This window comes from Cnephaeus nilssonii, assembly GCF_951640355.1.
Source record: "Cnephaeus nilssonii genome assembly, chromosome: 8".
NCBI lineage: Eukaryota > Metazoa > Chordata > Mammalia > Chiroptera > Vespertilionidae > Cnephaeus > Cnephaeus nilssonii.
This window is the reverse complement of record NC_137079.1, coordinates 27,853,595-27,873,296: the sequence shown is the minus strand read 5'-3', so window position 1 is coordinate 27,873,296 and position 19,702 is coordinate 27,853,595. Positions and strand designations below refer to the sequence as shown.

At 40.1% G+C, this 19,702-nt stretch overlaps 1 protein-coding gene and 1 pseudogene across 11 annotated transcripts in view; both read right to left on the bottom strand.

The window, feature by feature from the left end:
* Window positions 1-19,702, bottom strand: part of PSD3 (pleckstrin and Sec7 domain containing 3) — a 517,431-nt gene that overhangs the window by 204,925 nt on the left and 292,804 nt on the right. For all 10 annotated transcript variants that reach the window (XM_079778607.1, XM_079778608.1, XM_079778598.1 and 7 more), the window contains 3 exons: window positions 3,539-3,742; window positions 3,341-3,421; window positions 444-556 (listed from right to left, as the gene is read on the bottom strand). In XM_079778607.1, coding sequence (XP_079634733.1) covers window positions 444-556; window positions 3,341-3,421; window positions 3,539-3,742 — 398 coding nt within the window. The remainder of the gene's footprint in view (window positions 1-443; window positions 557-3,340; window positions 3,422-3,538; window positions 3,743-19,702) is intronic.
* Window positions 6,423-17,690, bottom strand: LOC307103991 (motile sperm domain-containing protein 3-like; annotated as a pseudogene). Its single transcript has one exon. The product of its transcript is annotated as a motile sperm domain-containing protein 3-like (transcript).

Below are 19,702 nucleotides of genomic sequence, written 5' to 3'. Positions count from 1 at the left end.
AGAGGAAATATGAAAAGAGGAATTTCATTTATTACAATCCATTTTGCACATAAAATCTCAGTGTCAAAGCATAAGCAATTTTAAAAATATTGTCACACTCTGGAACTGGAAAATAGAGAAAAATAACAGAGTAAAGAATGTCATGCATCAATAAATATCATGCTTTTTAAAGAATATGTGATGACATGAGAAAATGCTCACAATGGAAGAGAATACCAGTAGGAAACAACTCCCTAGTGATTCTGATTTGACATTAAATAAATATTGTACAAATAGACTAGAAAGAAGTAAATCTGACTGTTTATAATAGTTATACTTAGAAAGAAATACTTAGATGATTTTCATTTCTTCTGTATAATTTTCCACAATCAAATGTAACTTTTATAATGAGGAAAATAATCCTTATTATAAAAAAATAAATCCAAGCATTTCTATCAGATTACCTTGTGAAGCAATGGTATCCGGATTACAATAAAAATATCTATTGGAGAAGTGTATTAAAACTCTCTCTCGTTCTTGAGTTTCTCCCACAAGAGAAAATGCTTTAAAGAAATACCTAAAAAAGAGTTGGGGGGGGGGGTAAAATTTTAGAAAACATTACCACACTCTTTATATTTGACAGTTAAAGTTAATTCATATAAGCATAAGAAATTACACAAATTAAGATATGCTGCAGTTATTTTTTTTAAATCACTTAATAAATGGCCATTCAGTATAAATTCATACTGACATTTCAATTCTCTGAAATGGCAATGTAAAAGATGACAGGACAATAACGTGGAGGCCAATACATCAAAAAAAGCCTTGCAAAGGTAGGTAATTTCCTCATATGACTCACGTAGCCATTTAAAAAGATCAGTTGAGTAAAAACCAAAGAATACTTAAGACTAAATACAAAACCATGTAGGCTATGTTTTAAAACTCTACATGGATCACAGGTGTTTTTTTTGCCATTTTGTTACATGACTATAATTGCCACTGACCCACTGTTAAAATTACAGTTATACTGTGTGCATAATAGATTTCTGTTAATTTTACTTCACCTATTATCACCACATAAATAAATTGTTACATGAGGAGGAAATTGAAAAGTAAAACTCTACTTATTCCATAAGTTAGGAATAAATTAATTTGTGTATAAAACTTCTTTGAGCCCTAGCCGGTTTGGCTCAGTGGATAGAGCGTTGGCCTGTGGACTGAAGGGTCCCAGGTTCAATTCTGGCCAAGGGCACATGCCCAGGTTGCAGGCTCGATCCCCAGTGGGCGGTGCGTGGGAGGCAGCCAATCAATGATTCTCTCTCAATCACTGATGTTTCTATCTCTCTCTCCCTCTCCCTTCCTCTCTGAAATCAATAAAAATATATATTAAAAAAAAAAACTTCTTTGAACAATAGAAAATATTCCCAAAACCACACACACAGCCCAAATCAGAGTCACTGAGAGTACTATCTATATATATAAAAGCCTAAGTGTCTATCCAACCATCCAGCCTGTAGATATGACATGCACTGACCAACAGGAGGCAGACGCTCAATGCAGGAGCTGCCATGAAGTGCACTGGTCATTTAAAAAGAAACGGCACCATGCACCTGGTGCTGACAAACCAACACTCGGCTTCCCCCAAGTGGGACACAGGCCCCACCACCACTCCGGAGCGATTTGGCCCCACCAAATCGCAGCCAATGCTGCCAAGACCCCAAGGCACAAAATGCAGCCCACAGCCCAGCCCAGCCCATAAATAGTGGCGGTGGGCGCAGGGTAATGACGTTATGTAGCAATGCCCAGCTTCCTCTCCCTAGTGACTAGCATCCTTGGAGTTCAGCCAGGAACACGACTTGCTTTATAGCCAAGTGCAAACATTTTACACTTTAATCAAATGTTTGTGAAGCATTTTCCTGTGCCTCATCTCATTTGATCCTCACAGAAATCCTGGAGTAGGTAGGTAGGAGACTCGGTAGAATCCTATTTTCTTTTCATTAGCAAGACGCAAATAGAGATATTAAAATATTTCTTCTAATTAAGTTCCTTTCAATGTGCATGAATCCATGCATCAGGACACTAGTTACAGATAAATCCAGATGTCCCTCACTTGACAAAGTAGATGCATTCCCATGAGATGGGAAAAAAAATACATCATTTAAAATGCTCTAAAAAATATTATTATTAAAAGAAACATACAATAAACCTTATTTCTATGATGGAAATGTTGCTCTTTATAGTCTGCTAATTAAATTATACTGATAAAACTTTATTTTTTTCTAACTTTTAAAAAATAAACCACATAAGAAAGCAAAGCAAAAGCAAAACAAAAATATAGATCTCACCTCCACCCTTACCTGTTTTCATTGCAAAACCTATGAGTACCCTTGATTCATGCAAAGAGCCACAGAAGAAGTCTCTATGTGTGTTATTATCCAAACAGCCCCACTTCACCCCGCAGGTCTCAGTTTCCTGCTTTGTACAACTAGCAGGTTACACATATGATCTCAGAATTCCTCCAGGCTCTGACATGTTATAAACTTCATAAGATTAGATGCTGACTGGGTTCTACCTCCAGCTGCTGTTAGAAATTTACAGTACAATATGGTGTGAAAACTGAGGGTCAGATTGTGTAAGTCATCTTCATATGAACACATGAGCAAAAAGTGTTACTGCCTGACACACTTTTACAGATACTTTCTGCTGATTATGTTGATATTCATTTTTATTCCATTCATGAGTTAATTCCAAAGTATTGTCTTAAAAGGTTAACTGGTATTGTAAACAAATGCTTAGAAAAAATACCTAAAATTCTACAGTCTGTATGTAAACTGCATTTTAAAAAATTGATCACATGAAAACCAAATTCCCAAAGATTCCATTTCTCCTCATGACTTATGCTGCCACCATTCTTTATGGTGTCACCTACTAGATGCCGAATATGAGTTCATGTAATTTCATAAAAACAATATATTTTTCTCATTTTCTGATACATAATATTTATAATCGGAACTAAATTCACAAAGTAACTGTGGGTTAAAAAAAATGAACATCAGTCCGGCCAGCATGACTCAGTGGTTGCGCATCGACCTATGAAGTGGAAGGTCATGGTTCAATTCCCGGTCAGGGCACATGCCTGGGTTGCGGGCTCGGTCCCCAGTGTGGGGCACGCAGGAGGCAGCCAATGAATAATTTTCTTTCATCATAAATGTTTCTAGCTCTCTCTCCACCTCTCTTCCTCTCTGAAATCAAATTTTTAAAAAATCTAAACAAATAAAAATCAGATTTTAGCGTCAGCACATTACTTTCTCTTCTTAGGAGAAATTCTTTGGAGGCAAAAAGAATAGGAATGTAATCTTACCTGAGAGACTGATCCAGCGTCATTCCTGTAAAATCAAAAAACTTCAGATATTCTTCTGCAACTAGTTTGCTAAATTCATTGCTATAAGAAAGCAAAATAGACTTGGTTATTAATATAAAAGCGCACGTGTGTGTGTACACACACACACACACACACACACACACACACACACACACACGGCCTTGGGACAGAACGTACTTCTTGCCTAGGTGCTTCGCGACATCCGACCTTTTGAATCTGTCTAGTTGATAAAGGCGTTTGGCCAACCTCTTGGCTGCTTCTATGTTGCTGCTAGTGCCATTACTGAGACTTTCTGAGGGCTCCTTTTCCAGAATTTCAGTGTTCCCCATTTCAGCATGAGCCTCCAGCAGTGCTGTTTTCACCCCAGCATGGCTGCGAGAACTGAAAGGGAAGGGAAAAAAGAAGTCAAGATTTTTCTTGCATGGCAAAAAGGAAAATAGCTGAAAAAATTATCATGATATTGTAGAACCAACTAAATGAAAAAAACAATTTTAAATGAGATTGTTTTATTCGTAACCATTTGTACGCCATAAGCATCTATAGACGCAAATGGTGGACCTTTTTAAATTAAATTCAAAATACCATGGCAGTTCACTGGTTAATTATTCACAAAATATTGTCAGTTACTATTTCAATGCACTAAAGAAGTGATTGCTTACATCCTGGATAAGCAGTTCTCAAACCTTTTGGTCTCAGGACCTTTACATTTTTAAAAATATGGAGGATTCCAAAGACCTTTGATTATGTGAGTTATATCTATTGATATCCACTATATTAGTAATTAAAATAGAAAATTTTCAAATATTAATTCATTTAAAAATAAACCATTTCATGAAAATAAATAATATATTCTTATTAAAGATAACTATATTTTCCAAAACAACAAAGTTTAGAATTACGGTTTTCCACACAACCGTAATTCTCATTTTTTACACATTTCTTTAATGGCTGGCTTACTGGAAGACAGCTGCATCCTCACAGCCACTTCAACGTTCCAGCTGTAATAACATATTGATTTGGTGAAATAGATTAAGAAAATCCAGCATCAGATAGATATTTAGTTAATTTTAATATCCTTTTCAGATCATTGTAGATATTATTTTCTGATATGACACCCAAATAAGACAGTGGTAAGTTCTTAAAGGTTAGTTGCAATACAGAATCTAAACTGTATCAATGAATGTTTTGTAGGAATATTAAAATCTATCTTACATTTTGAATGGATCTTTTACCAGAAATGATTCTGCAACATGCAATGGTCATTTGCAAAATATCTGTTGAATATTTCATTATGCAATGTGAAGAAAAATCACATTCATTAATGTCACCACTAATAATATCTTCAGAAAAGTCTAAGTATTGGGAAGTTGTCGAATTTTTGGTACAGAGATAAGTTTTCTAAACTTCTAATTTTTGATGGAAAGCTCACATTTTATCATTGGCAACAAAAATTGCCAGTTGTTGTCCCTAAAGTGATAGACACACTCTATTAATTTCCAAGAAAATGTTTGCCAGTAACGTAGTTTTCCCGTCAGACTTTGAAGGAAAAATGGCACTCCATGAAAAAAGGGAGTGGTTTACAGTTCACAACTCTAATTACGTCCAAGTGCTTTTCCTGGAGACGACCATCAGGAGCAGAAGTGCTTTATGTATATTTTCCACTTCATCCATGAGAAATGAAAAAGGCATGTAGTCAAGGGTTGAAATGTAATTAATGTGTACTGCTTTATCAAGGATATTTTTAGGTTAAACTGATCTGTTTTTATTTCAAGTGCATGGTAGTAAAGTGCAATACAGCAATTAGAATAGTTTGGTGCTACTCCCTGGATTAATGCGAAGACACTCCCTCCCACTGCTTTTGTACCATCAGTGCAAATATCAACAAAGTGAAACAGGAAAATAATGCTGTGCTGTTATTATAAAATAACTTTGATCTCACAAACCAACTGAAGGGTCTTGGTAAGCCCCACAGACCATACTGTGAAACTTCTGTTCTAGAAAGGAGTCTGTGGCTGGCTGTAGAATGCTACATCACACAGACACAGAAACCATGAACTGATATGCATATATGCATAACCCGTGGACACAGACAATAGTGTGGTGAAGACCTGGGAAGGGGGCAGGAGTGGAGTGGAAGGGGTTAATAGAAAACAAGGGCACATCTGTAATACTTTCAATAAAGATAAATTTTAAAATATATATTTTATAAAAAAAAACACAATGAAAGGAAATTATCCATCACTTTTTTCTGAGTAATGAAAATAAATGGGTGATTTTCTTAAAAAAATAAAACGAATGAGAACACAGTAATTTCCAAATCTTCATTTCAACTTGGTAATAAAACAAAGCTATTTCATGATGAACTACTGTGCGTAAGTAGCCTTCCAACACATTTACAACAGATGCTAGACAGCCAGAATGTTTCTGTAATGGACCAGACAGTAAATATTTTGGACTTGCAGGCCACATAAGGCCCCTATCACACGTTTGTTTCTGTTGTTTTTTTACAACCTTTAAAAACTTAAGAGCCATTCCAGGCAAGGCTGAATGAGGTCCACAGGCTAGTTTGTGTGTCCTTGCCCTATCCCATACTTCTTTAACTTGGTCTAAATAGTAAGTATAACCATTTATTGTCTAAAACAGGACACTCTGAAGAGGGAACAGGGATGACCAATCAATCATTCAATATGTAACTGTAATTATTACAAGTAAAATAAGCATTAGAAATTCACTGTAAATTTACATCATGTAATAAATACAAAAGTCACATTAGCAAAGATGAGTATTTTAAAAACTGCTCAATCTCTATTTTGTCACCTCTTCTATCTAAATTATAATTTCCCATTTTCCACTAATCCACCAACTAAGTGTTAGCCTGGCAGCTTCACTACCACTGAAATGTAGTTGGGCTACTGCACAACCAGCTGAATCACCAAGTAGCTCCTAGGGGCAAAGTCCCTGACTTCCCCCACCCCTGCCAGACCTGAGGGAGTTAACTGTCCCCAGCAGCCCCTCCCCAAGCTCACTTTCCCAGCTACTTGCTGTCCTGAAGGGGACTATCAGAAAGGGAGAAAAGAAAGGTTATCCCACACTGTCTCTGAGACTCAATCAACTACCGGAAAATTCTGTTCTATGCACATGCCAATCACACCTTCCAGAAGAGACTTTGGAGAAGCTGGAAGTACAAGGTGGGGGGTTATCAAACCCATGTTGACTTATTTTACTGCAACTATTCATGGTATTACTTCATTTTCTTAAAGTCAAAGTCAATTGTGAAAATGTAGTCAATTCCAGGACAACAGACACAAATTAGAGCTGATCCAGGAGAACCAGGATGCCTGGTAACCTCCTTTAACAAGTTTCCAGCAGAAATACCTACAAATGACAATAAATTGCTTCATCATGGTAAAACCTTCATGCAAATACATTTAGATATTTTTTCATTCTAAACCTTCCTTTAGAGAATTGACATTACCCAGCCAGTTCTGTGAAATTTATCTTATCGGAAATTGAATATTTAATTATTATATATGGCAAACCTATAATAAACAAACTCATAGAAGAAATTTCTTTTAAAGACAACTTTGTGTTTTCTCACATTAAGTGGTGAAATGTAAAATATTTATTCCAAGAATGATTTTAGTTCAAATCAAGTAATTTTTATAAATAAATAAAAATATCCCTGGAATTGTGTTCCCATGCCTTCTCTTACTCTATAATTAGCTATCATGTTGGAGGAAAATGTCAAAGAAAGGATTTTCTTCTCAGTTCAACTGGTACTATTGTTCACTTCTCAGGGCAAATTCATGGCATATACTTAATCACTCCAGGCAAGCATGTAGTTTATACATACATCGTACTGCAAAGATGTTGTTTAAATACAAGATACTTATCCTAATGAGCATATTTTTTAAATGTAGTAGCCAAAATTATTCCTGTTGTTCATGTTTCTCATTCCTCACATTTGCCTCCTCTTTCTACCAGCTTTCCCAGTCCAGTCTATTTCTCATTTTCCTCACATTCACCAGGAGGTAATATTAAAATCGGTAGGCATCAGATTTCTCTGGATTTTAGTAAAAAAAGAAAATTAAGAATAAAGTGAGGTTAAATACCTCCATTCCTAGATGGCTTCATTCTGTCCCATTTCACAATTTACCAGGTTATTTGAATGAGAACAGAGATTGCTCCTTTTAAATCTGAATGCTCGCGAAAAGATGGCAAGACAAACTCACCAGCAATAAGACAGACACCAAGAGAAGCTCATCATGGAGCCCAGGGTGCGCATGGGCCATACTTCCTCTGCTCAGCCCCTTCCCAGGATCCATTCACCCACAACTCCAGCATCTGCTGGTCTTCTAGGCATTCCAAAGAACTGGCTCCCTGTGAGGTCACATTACTATGACCTCACATTCTCAGCAGAGTGTTTATTGTTGGGGCTTTTGTAATGCTTTCAGAGCCTCAATAAAAACAGGAGCCAGAACACAGGGGCCACTGTATATGAAGAACATAAACAACAATGGCAGCCCGGCCTTGTTCACATTGGATCAAGCAGAGTGGATGGTCCCTCTCTGAGAGGATGACACCCATTTTGTTTCCTGGAATACACAAGACACTGTCCATCTAGTCTGTTGACTATTAGATGCTTTCAATGGTTTGAATTTCCCCTTTTCGATAGTTCCATTTTTCTTCTTAGTAATCTCATAAGGTGAAATCCCTACCAGTGACTTAAATGTAGAAAACATTTCCCAAAAGATTCTCCCTGTGTTCTATCAAACGCTTGTACCTCACACCTCCAAACAAACCTGGTAACACTAAAAAAAATAATCAGATCATTGAGTCTGACCACCAAGCCTTTCATGACCTTTAATTTTTTTATTTTTATCAAACTAGGATTACCAGATTTTTTCAAATAAAAATAATAGGACATCCACCTAGATTTGAATTTCAGATAAACAAAAAAATAATTTTCAGTATATTTCAAATATTGCATGGGCATACTGAACACTAAAATATTATTCCTTGCTTATCTAGAAATTCAGATTTAACTGGACTATATCTCCTGAAATGTTTGTTCTCCTCAGCTTAGTTGAAGAATTCCAATAATGGTGTTCTCTGACTGAATTGGTAGTGCTTTCCACAATCACGCTACCTCCCAGGTTTGTGTGTTGTTGTTTTTTGTGGGTTTTCTTTTTTCAGTTTAATTTTGCAAATTTATTTTATTCAACTTGGAAAATGAATACAAATCCCTGGGTACTTTTGTCAGAGGTGGAGGGGGTGGCAGGAAGAAGAAGGGAGTAGGAGTCCAGGCAAGGCATGAGCATCACAGTGGCTGTCCCATGTCCACATCCCTGCCGGGGAGGGGTGGAGGTTGGGCCGGGGGCTCAGGTCCGGAGAAAGACCATGGTAAGGAGGCCCAGGTTGTAGGTCACCACCAACTTTTGTCCCAGGGAGACATGCAGGATTTGGGGCAGCTGGCTGCCGAGTTCATCCTGGAGTGGGAGCAGCAGGAAGGCCACCGGGACTATGCCGTCAGCAAGAACAGGAGGAAGGAGCTGGTGGCCTGCTGTGGGTGGGATTTCTCAGGTAGGCGTCTGGTTGTGGGTGGTGCTGTCCAGGAAGGAGGCCCAGGTGGGGCATTGGGTGAGGCTGTCCCTGAAGTTCAAGGGGGTAGGCTGGGGTCCTCAAAACCGAGGTGATGTCCTTGTGCCCCAACACTCAGCCCTCAGCTCCCTCCTCAGACAGCTCAATGCATAGCCGTCCTGGACATCACAGTGGCTGGCACAGGGGGCCACGTGGCGAATCCTTCTGCATCAAACACTGTGTATTCAGCAGGTGCTGTGCACAGGACTCTGAAGCGAAGCGCGGCTCCTGTGGGGTCACAGAGGGTCAGCAGCTGCCAGGGTCTGCTGTGTTGTTCCGCCCTGAACAGTAGATCCGGGGGGAAAGACGAGGATCGGAACGACAGGTCCCCAGGGAGGAGGGCCACACCAGGACCCCTGCCCCGGAGCCCCGGGACCCCCCAGCTCCTGGGCCTGGGGCGCCCCGCAGAGCATGCAGGCTCTGTCTAGGCAGTGGGGCATCTGAGGGCTGAGCTCGGGGGGACAGGGTCTGGAATCTAGCGCCTCTGGTCACAACACCTGTCAATCAATTTGTGAGCAGAGGAGGCTGCACCTGCCCCCCCGAGGCCCTCTGGACATTTCCGCCACACCTCCAGGTTTGTTTTGACTTGCTTCTGTGATTTAATTTTTATTCCTACTAGTGTTCTACAGTTTTATCAAGACCTTCTCTCACTTGCCTAGGACCCACCAATTCTTCTCTGCATACAAAAGGAAGACCCTCTTTTCTCTGTCCGCTCAGCCGCCCCCCGCTCCCCCGCCCCCCCCCCCCTGCATACTGTCGCCACAGATGTGATCACATGCCTCCTCTTTCAGATTTATTACCTTCCACTGTCCTCACACTTGGGTCACACAGAAATACTACCTGTGTTTTTATACCCCTTTCACATGTTCCCTTTGCCACTCTTGTTGCCTCCACTCCCAAATTCTGGGCTACCCAAAATTCTGCAAATTCTTCCTGATCCTATGCGAGTCCAGGTGAAATAACTACTTTTCTAAGAATCATACTCCAACTCCCCCTGCTGCATTTTCAGAGCACAAGATAGATACTTTTATTATAGCTCTGCCTTTAAAAAAACCCATCTCTTATCTACCAATACCTTGAATTTCATTTTGTATCCACATCACAAGAGTAGAACGAAGTCATTCAATATCTGTCAAAAAATGCAAGAACTGGGCAATGATCTGTCTCCACGTCCTCTATTCTCTGCTATCAATGACATGCAGCACAAACTTCTAATTCATTATAACTAAACCTGGGGAAAATTCAGCAGAGGGCACTAACTATACTATCTTATTTCCTATTTATTTTGAATTTAAATTTTGAAAAAAATCTTTAAGTTATTTAATTGTGGTACTAAAACTAGAATAAATAAACTAAGCTAAGGTGTCAAAGTTTTTCCTCCTGCATTTATAAAATATGGCCTGGGATATACATACAAAACAACATGCAAAACAACAACAAACACCCCCCTTGTTCAATTTTATAGACAGGGTGGAACAAAAGTAGGTTTACAGTTGAGAATACACCAAACACAGTTTATTCTTGTATTATTATTTGTTAATTATTGTATTATTTTCCAGATGAACAACTATAAACTTATGTTGGCCCCACCCTTTATAAGCATGGCAAAGGAAATTCAGAGGAATCCCCAAGAGTGGAAAGAAATGATGCCAGTTGCAAGTGTGATAAAAAGACCAGAGAGAGCAATATGACCCTGTTGTCATTCTTCAGGCAGAAGATACAGACACAGAGTCTGAGACCAACAGATTCGAGAAAGCTAAGTCAAATGCACAGCTTTCGTGGTCGGAATGAAAGTCAAGAAGAGGTCAAAGTAACATCATATGAAAGAAACACTTAAAACCTTGAAGCATAAATTGTCACCAAGAAAGGAAATCTTATTGGCTATCATTATCTATGGCGTTCATTCTTCCGGCATTGCACAGACGTACATAATCCAATGTTGAAGGACACATCAATGAGAAATGATTCAGAACAACTACAACATCTCCAGTATTAGCATTCACCTGACAGCATCTAACATAAGTAACTATGTGCCAGCCACCAGACAAGTGTGTCCTAGGGATTGTCTCATTTGATCCTCAACCTTATGAAGTGGTAGACCCATTTCACAGATGGAAGCTGAGGCACAGGGCTGGACATGGGCAGTGGGACTCCGGTACTCAAGTCCTTTAAACCCTCTACTATATTCATTTTACTATTGCTAGTCATTGTCTGGTATGATTCAACAAATATTAATAAATTCCCTAGCATGTGCCAAGCAATGCTTTAGGTGTTTGGAATACTTCAGTAAACAAAAGGACAAAACAAAACACACACACACAAAAACACATCCTTCTATTGAGGGGAGCTAAAAATAAACCACAGACATAATCAATGAGCATATAATATGCTTGAACAGGGGTGGGGAACTTCCGGCCCACAAGCCATATAAGGCCTGTGAATCATTTGGTCTGGCCCTGCCAAGGCATTAGGGGTGAGTTAATTAAATGTGTGACCAAATATAGCAGGGTAATTTTTAAGTTGATAATTTTATAAGGCCCATTAATGATGTTATAAATATCCAAATGGCTCTTGGCAAAAAAAGGTCCCCCACTCCTGTGCTAGAAGGTGATAATTGCTATAGGGGGGAAAAAATAGAGCAAAGAAAGAAGAGATCAGAGCTCCCAGTTTTTGGGGTGAGTGACTTTTTTTATATATAAAGTGGTCATGGGAGGTCTGAAGAAATTGAAAGGCACAGTTGCCATCAACTTAGATGGGGAAGGTCAAAGTTGGCACAAGTTTTGAGAGAAAAGTTCCATTTAGATGACTATTAGATATCCAAGTAGACAGCCTGATAGGAGGATATGTGAACCTTCCAGACAAGACATGTGCCCACTCCAGGGAATTCCCACTCCGCTGGCCTGAAGTGGCCTCAGCACTTTTCTTTTTAAGGTCCAAGATGATTCTGAGGTGAAGTCAGGACTCTGAGTCACCACTGCACGCCATGAGGAACCTCTCTAGGCCTATCCTGGGGAAAAGGTAAGGAATCGGACTTGGATTTGGGGAAGATGACTTTTGCTTATAGCATGGAGGAAAAAGAGCAGGGAGACAAAATTGAAGGCCGAGAAATCACCTAGGAAAGTTCTCAAAACAGTCTGGTCAAGAGATAAGAAACTAAACTGAAAGTAAGTTCATGCAAATATAAAGAAAAAGCCTGCTCTGAAAGATATGTAGAAAGTAAAATGAAAGAACATAATGGGTGATTTGGGATATGTGTTGAGTGGTGTTCACAGAGAGGGCAGAGGCTAACTCTGACTTAGAAGCTGGGCAGAATGTGATGCCCCAACCAAGATAATGAATGCAAGAGGAAGAGAGGGGTGTATAACAGTGTGTGTGTCCATATGCAGAGGAACAGGAGACAGAAGGAGAAAAGGCCATGAGTTCGGTTGGAAGACATGAGAAGTTTAGATGTCCAGGCAAGCTGTCTGGTAGCCACAGCAACCATCCCCTACCTGTGGGAACTCAGTACAGGAATAGTTGTCACCCCACATTGGGGTAGGAGTCCCTGTGAGAGGCTGTCGTGTGCCATATGACCAAGGAACCCTGAAATGTGCCAACACAGAAATATCTGGCACTGCATTCATCTGAACACGATTGCATTGTAGCAGAATTAGGAGGTCTCCCATCATTTATCAGTGGGATTCTACTTGCAAGTGTTCAATTTGCCAACGAGTAACAATTATTAATTTAGAAAATGTTAAAAGCAAGTTCCATCCAAGTAAACCGCCAAGGTTCAAACACTGGTTCCATCAGTCACCATTTGAGACTTTGGGTAAGTTCATTCTTCTCTGTGAGCCTTAGTTTTCTCATCTACAATATGAAATGGAGATAACAGGCCAAACCTCACGCTGTTGTGAAGATTAAGTGAGAAGTTCCATGTAAATGCTCAGTACACTGTCAGCTCCCATCACTAGATCCATTTTCATCCCTACTCCTACCCCTACATCATTAAGATTCAAATTGCTTGGTTATTTGTATGACTGCGTGAGATAATGACATCTGACAGTATTTTATTTAATGCAAACTGCTATTTGTACTGTATTCAAATGTTAGTTAGCTTCCAGTAGAAATTAATACTGACTTAAATTGCCCCAAATGAACCCATTTTTGACGCACAAAGAATACATTTTCTTTTTAAGAGACTTCATCTTTCTTATACATGATTTCAGGGCCTTTCAAAGAAAACCATAAACAATACCTAATGGTCAAAATTCCTAATAGCTATCTCTCTGTGTAGCAGAGGCCAAACTTCAATCTTCGCCAATGAAGAATTTTAAGAAGTGTCATCCAGAGGTTCTGTCTCCTCAGCCTACCTTTTAAAGCACCTTCACTTTGCTCAGCCCTGCATTCATGATTCCAGAAGAGGGCACCAGCGTGCAGGCAGTGGCACAGAAACTGGCCAAACACACCAGTGAAGGAAGTAGGCTGCTTTTGCCTTAGAAGCACAGATTTCCATTCCAATAAATGAGCGAACTCTTCATTCCAGAGGTTCCTACTCCTCTGCTGGCATGAGTCAGCTGATGCAGGTTGTCATGTTTTTGCCTTGTGGGTTTGTTTTGTTTTTTGACACTAAATTGCAGCTTTTCTGGGCCAGTTCTCATATGAAAATGTAGTATCTGCAATATTACCAAGTCAGCTTCAGTGCGACCACATCATAAACATTTGAGATGACTCCTTTGCAAAGCAATCGTTACTGGATGTCCAGTTTGGGAATAAAGAGAAATAATGGCGCAAAATCATGTGCAGGTTCACGATCTGCACAGAAGCTTCTTTGTGCAAACTGGGATCAGTGAGTCCCAATTCAGTGGGCAAGAAAGGGAGAATGAATCATTTGCATGGACTAACTTGTTTTCCTGAAATGCTCTAAAAATGTCAGTGGACACTGAGTTTATATCCTCCATGGAAACAGCCTCTGGCTACGTTACTTCACTGCCTTGATGCGGCATTAAAAATCTCATATCACTCTCCACCCTAGCAAAAGGAAACCAAGCAAAGGGGCAACTGCAGAGTATTTCCTTGTAAATTAAGGAGTAGCAGCCTGAAATTGACCATGTCCTTTAATGACGGTGATTGATACACTGCACACACTGCTGGAGACAGAGCGAGAGCGGTCTGGATTTAGACCACGCACTCCCGTATCTTACCCAGAAAAACACTTGCTTATCCAGGCCAAGATATCCCTTCCTGCTTCTCCAAATTCAAATGAACTAATTTATAGAAATTCATTTAAAGGGAGATGTTAACATTATCAATAAAGAAATACATCACAAACTTAAACTTAGGAAGAATATTTACTACACCACAGAGTGAGATCAGGGTTATCTCTCCAAAGAAAATTTATAAAAAAGAAATGTCAAATTGTTATAAGTCAGAATTGCCTGGACTAGTTCCTCTGCTTTTTTTCTCTCTAAAATCCTTACCAATTAAAAAGAGAGAGACAAACAGCACAAATAATACTCATATATACTTCCTATACAACAAGAAAACTAATGACAATGGCTGTTTATGTGTAATGCTTAATTCATTATTCCCTAGTGCGTCCCTCCATAGCAGCCCATTCAGTGATAAAATCATTAAAGAAGAGTCAATTCAAAAGCAATAAATTCCCAAACAGCCCTCTGAAAACCCAATATATGCTTCATTATTAGTTAAGTTATAATTATCAAAATATTTTCTGGTTTCTCTTTTCTCATATGCAATTATCTGAAACTTAAAAATAATTAGTTTTCTATCACTGATTGGTTACATATTAAGGAAAAGTTCTAATTGAAAAATAATGGCTTTAAAGTGCCACATTCTGCCCCATCGCACCCTGAGGGAAAAGAATGGTCAATTTCAATTTTAAAAATATGAAGTACTGAACTACTTTCAACTGGATCTTAAACCATCTTCTAATTATTCGTATTAATGGATGTTCCACACATTTTAGAATGCAATGAATAATTTCATGGAGAAATTTCTCTGTGGTCCACATGTTTGCTGGGTTGGATTAGTATTGGTATACCATATATTCACTGGCCGCCAGAAACTGGGCAGCAAAAGTAGGAAGAAGGCGGGTACAGAAGTTCATTAAGGATTGGCTTGTGAGAGAATGTACAAACATGGACCAACCTAAAGAGCAATAGATACTCTACAAATTATATGATCACCCAACAGTATACTTATTATCAGAATTTCACTTGATCAAATCCCAGCCCTTGCACATAGAGGTATCAAATGCTATTATCTAGCCAGACGATATTAGACTGGTTCCGCTCTCCTCTGTTGTCTCTTCCTTTTCTAACTCTTCCATCTTCTGAAGAACAAGAGGTTTTAGGAGTACTCTGTGGTTACTGTCCAATTTTTACCATTAGTGCTTTCTGCCCTCTCTCCAAATTCTTACAAATACCTCTTTTTCGCTGTTTGGTAGTACGGCTCGGCTTCACTGTGGTGCACTCGGAACTGCACATCTGCCAGCAGGGACCCTCTCCTGCAGCCACGCTCACTCCAGGGCTGTGCAATCTCACCTTGCAGATACCTTCTGCAGTCTGCACGCTCCATGCAGTTCTTCCTACCGCGGCTGTCAGCATATCCTCCCCGTCCTGCGTTGCCCTGAGGTGTGAACTGCAATTGTACTGAAAGCTGCTGTCATCTGATACGGGAGGGTTTCTCAGATTCACTTAACAAATTTTGTGTGCAATTTTAAAGAGAAAGAATTAACTCCCTGACGAAAGTATAGGAAGATCAGTAGGAAGAAGTCAGGAAGATCATCCCCTAAGGAAATAAAATCCTACCTCTGGGGTCTCATCTACCTACAAGTATCCAGCTCATCTGGGGACAGATCCAAGGGGCCATCCTCATCTGGGGCTATGGGCATAACCAGGGACTTTTCCACTCTTTATTGCCTATGATGAATTAGTTAGCAGGAATACCCACACACATTTTTGCCTTGACAAATTTTATAAACGCATCTATAACAACTCTGTGATATTTTATAAAGGAGGAAACACACCTGAGGACGTTAAGTAACTTCACATGGTGACGCTGTCAGCAAATGGCAAAGCTGGGATTAGAGTTCAAGCCGACAGTTTTACTTGCAGAGTTTAAGCTCATAACCAATACACTGTGTGGCCTTTCTTCTGTGCTCTCTACTACAGGTATAAGGTTGGTATCGAGGAATAAAAATGTCTACTTTTTAAAAGACATCCATATGACTAATCAAACAGGCTAGTTATATAATTAAGTATACACAAATAAATTTTCATAAATTCTTTCTGCAATTACTTCTTAAAGCACCCACTATGCACTGGACATACTTCTAGGTGCTGGGAGTATAGCAATGGCCATGAAGTCCTGTCCTTGTGCAGTTTTACTTTCTAAAAGAGGAGACAGTACACCTTTACCTTCCACAAATACTTGCTGAATATCTGTTATGAGTCACATATTGTCCTAGGTAAATATTAGGTGTTCAGTACATGGAACAGAGAAAGGCCTTGCCTTCGTAGAGCTAACATTTGGACAGTGATAGTGGTAAGTGCCTCAGCCCGATGAAGGAACAGGAAGGTTAGGGTTGCTATTTTATTCATGGCACCAAATACACTATCCCCATATATACCTCTTCTTTCTTCTAAAATAAAAAATTACATGTCAGGTGACTAAGTTCAGATGTTAATAAGTCTAGAGAACAAGAATATTTGATTGCCCACCTTCTCCAAGATCCTGGCACCACTTAACTCCTATCCTAGCATATAAATGCACTCAAAAGTGATGAATCAACCCAGTCAATCAGCTCTATAAAACTGTTATTTAAGCTTTATTCTTCAATTTTATTTCGGAAATGTATAATAAGTAATATCACTCTGGTTTTATAAAGCAGCAAGAAAAGGAGGGAGGGGAGAGGAAGAAAGGGCAATGAAAAGAAAACACTAACCAAGCCAATAGCTAGAAAATCACCCAAGAAGCTAAAAAAGAAAAACCTACCAATCTGGGACTTCCACTCGGAGGATACACTCCTTCCTTTGGGGTCTGTAGAAAACAGATTTCACTTTGCTGCCATTCTTAAAATTCATTTTCCAATTTCTCCTTCAACTATAATCAAATCATCTAGACAGTCTTACTTTCACAATCTGAATTCCTAACCTTGGAATTAGAGCTAATAAAACCTAAACATACTTTAAGTCAATCTCATCAGTCCTATTAAAAGATCTTTACTCCACGACTTAAAATAAAAAGAAGTACAAGTAGCTATAATAGCAAAGGTGTGACTTCTCCCCTCTCCTTTATCCACCAGAGGTGTTAAAAGTCCTGTCCTCCTGGCTTTGTGGTCCTGCCCCGTGGCATTATCAAGTCTACAATTTGCTGCAATGCCACCAACTCCAAGTCCCCAAGAGATGACGTTTCTGCACCTTGTCACAGCGTTGTCACATGCTGCTCACTTCACAGCAACCAAAATACTTACAGAAATAACTCCCATTGATACCATTTAAAACTTGCCCAAGTTTGGGAAAGCTCATTATTATAAACTAGAGGCCCGATGCATGAAATTCGTGCAAGGGTAGGTCTTCCTTCCCCCAGCTGCTGGCACCGGCTTCCCTCCGGCTACTGGCACCTGGGCTTCCCTCCAGCTGCCGGCACCCGAGACCTGGGCTTCCCCAAGCTGCTGGCAGCTGCCGGCCCCACCGCCCACCGCACCTGCCATGGCCTGGTGCTGCCCGTGTCTGCTGCCACCCTTCCCCTTCCCCCTTGACTGATTGCCCCGCCGGCTGGTGGCCTGGGCCTCCCTCTGTGAGGTGATTGTGGGGCAATGGCACCCCCCCCCCCGAAAAAAAAAATCGCATCGCACCCGCCTGGGCTGGCCTGGTGCCAATGCATGTCATAGCATGGTCGTCCAGACGGTCGTTCTGCTGTTCGGTCATTCGGTCAATTTGCATATTACGCTTTTATTATTATAGATGAGGAGACCACTACCTTCTCTCTCCCCTTACAGTTACAGGTAATGCTTTATACTAAATCACACACAGACACACACACACAAGCTCACAAATGTCTCCTAATACTCGGGATAAGGCCTAAAAAGCACTCTAAACTTAACGGAAGAAAAAAGTGAGGCTCAGAAAGACTGACTTTCCCAAAGACACAAAGCTATGTAGATACAAAGCTGGAATTGAACCACATCTGTCTTCAATCCTAGAGGACTTTACATAGTAAACAACCCATTGCACTAATAGAGAACTCAAATAAAACTGCAAGGCAAAAATCGCTAAGAAAAAAAAAAAAAGTATGGGTTAGGAGACTCAAACAGACCTAGGCCTACAGAATACTGGCGCACCTCCTAGCAGGGGGTTCACCTCACTGTTCCTAGCACACTGTTCTTATCACTGGCTGATCAAGTCTCCAGTTCACTTCCACTGCATCTTTCACCACGCAGCCCCTTTGCTCAGGCTACTGCTCCCTCGGCCTCACGTGTCCTTCCTCCTTTCCAGCACATGGAAATCCACTCACTCCGCCAGGCTCCTTTCCAACGCCTCTCCACAGCCTCCCCAAACACACGACTGACTTGACTTGCAGCCCCAGAGCACTTCTGTCGTGCCTCTAACGGGATACTTCTTCAGTTCCGTCTGAAAATAAAATAATGCATGTGAGATGAATGAAAAGATACTCTGAAGTTTGAGAGAAATTTTTATCATAACTTTAAAACAAGTCTTCAAAAGACTAGCATCTCATAAAACCTGATGGGCAAAAAGCACAACCATTTTTTCTCCTCAAGAAAGCTCTAGAGACACCAAACCTTAGTACTTTTCTATTGATGAATGAGCCCTCTGGACCCTCTGAACCCTAGATTCCACAAGTGGTAAAGGTAAAAAATGTGTTCAAGTTCTGCTTGGTCTCCCTGATTATAAACTCCAATGGATCGTATCTAAAACATCCAGTTTGGCTCAGTGGATAGAGCATCAGCCTGTGGACTAAAGAGTCCCAAGTTCGATTCCGGTCAAGGGCACATACTCAGGTTGCTGGCTCCATCCCCGTAGGGGGTGTGCAGGAGGCAGCCGATCAATGATTCTCTCTCTTCATGGATGTTTCTATCTCTCTCCCTCTCCCTTCCTCTCTGAAATCAGTAAAACTATATATATTTTTTTAAATACATAAAACATCCATTTTGGGTGAATCTAGCCTTACAGCTCCTGGGCATTTCTTTTAGCTATTTCCCAGGAAGACACAGACAACGCATACTACAACTCATTTAAAAATAATAATAAAAGTTATCTTCTGTGATTAATACCAGAGAAATAGATATTTAATAAGCATCAAAGTACCTTTGGCCATTATAGCATCAACTAATTTCTTTTGGTGGCTTTTGAGCCAGCTTCAAAAAGAAATCAGTTCTCAACCATAGTTGAGAAAGGAAATAAAAGACTACAGCATAACCCAAACTATACCCTTGCAGAAGTTGTAGTTGTCTTTGAAGGTAACGACTCCCACTGATTACAGGCCTGCAGATATGTTTCCTGTTTCATGGTTCCTTACAGACTAGATTCATTCAATCTGAGCCATCCCAGAGCATGATATACTGGGGTGGGGGGGGGGGGGAGCTAGCATCATGTGCATGTATAGAAAACACCTGCAGAAGCCACATACTGGGGAGGCAGCTATTGCAGGTGACAGTACTGTAATGGGCAGAGAACA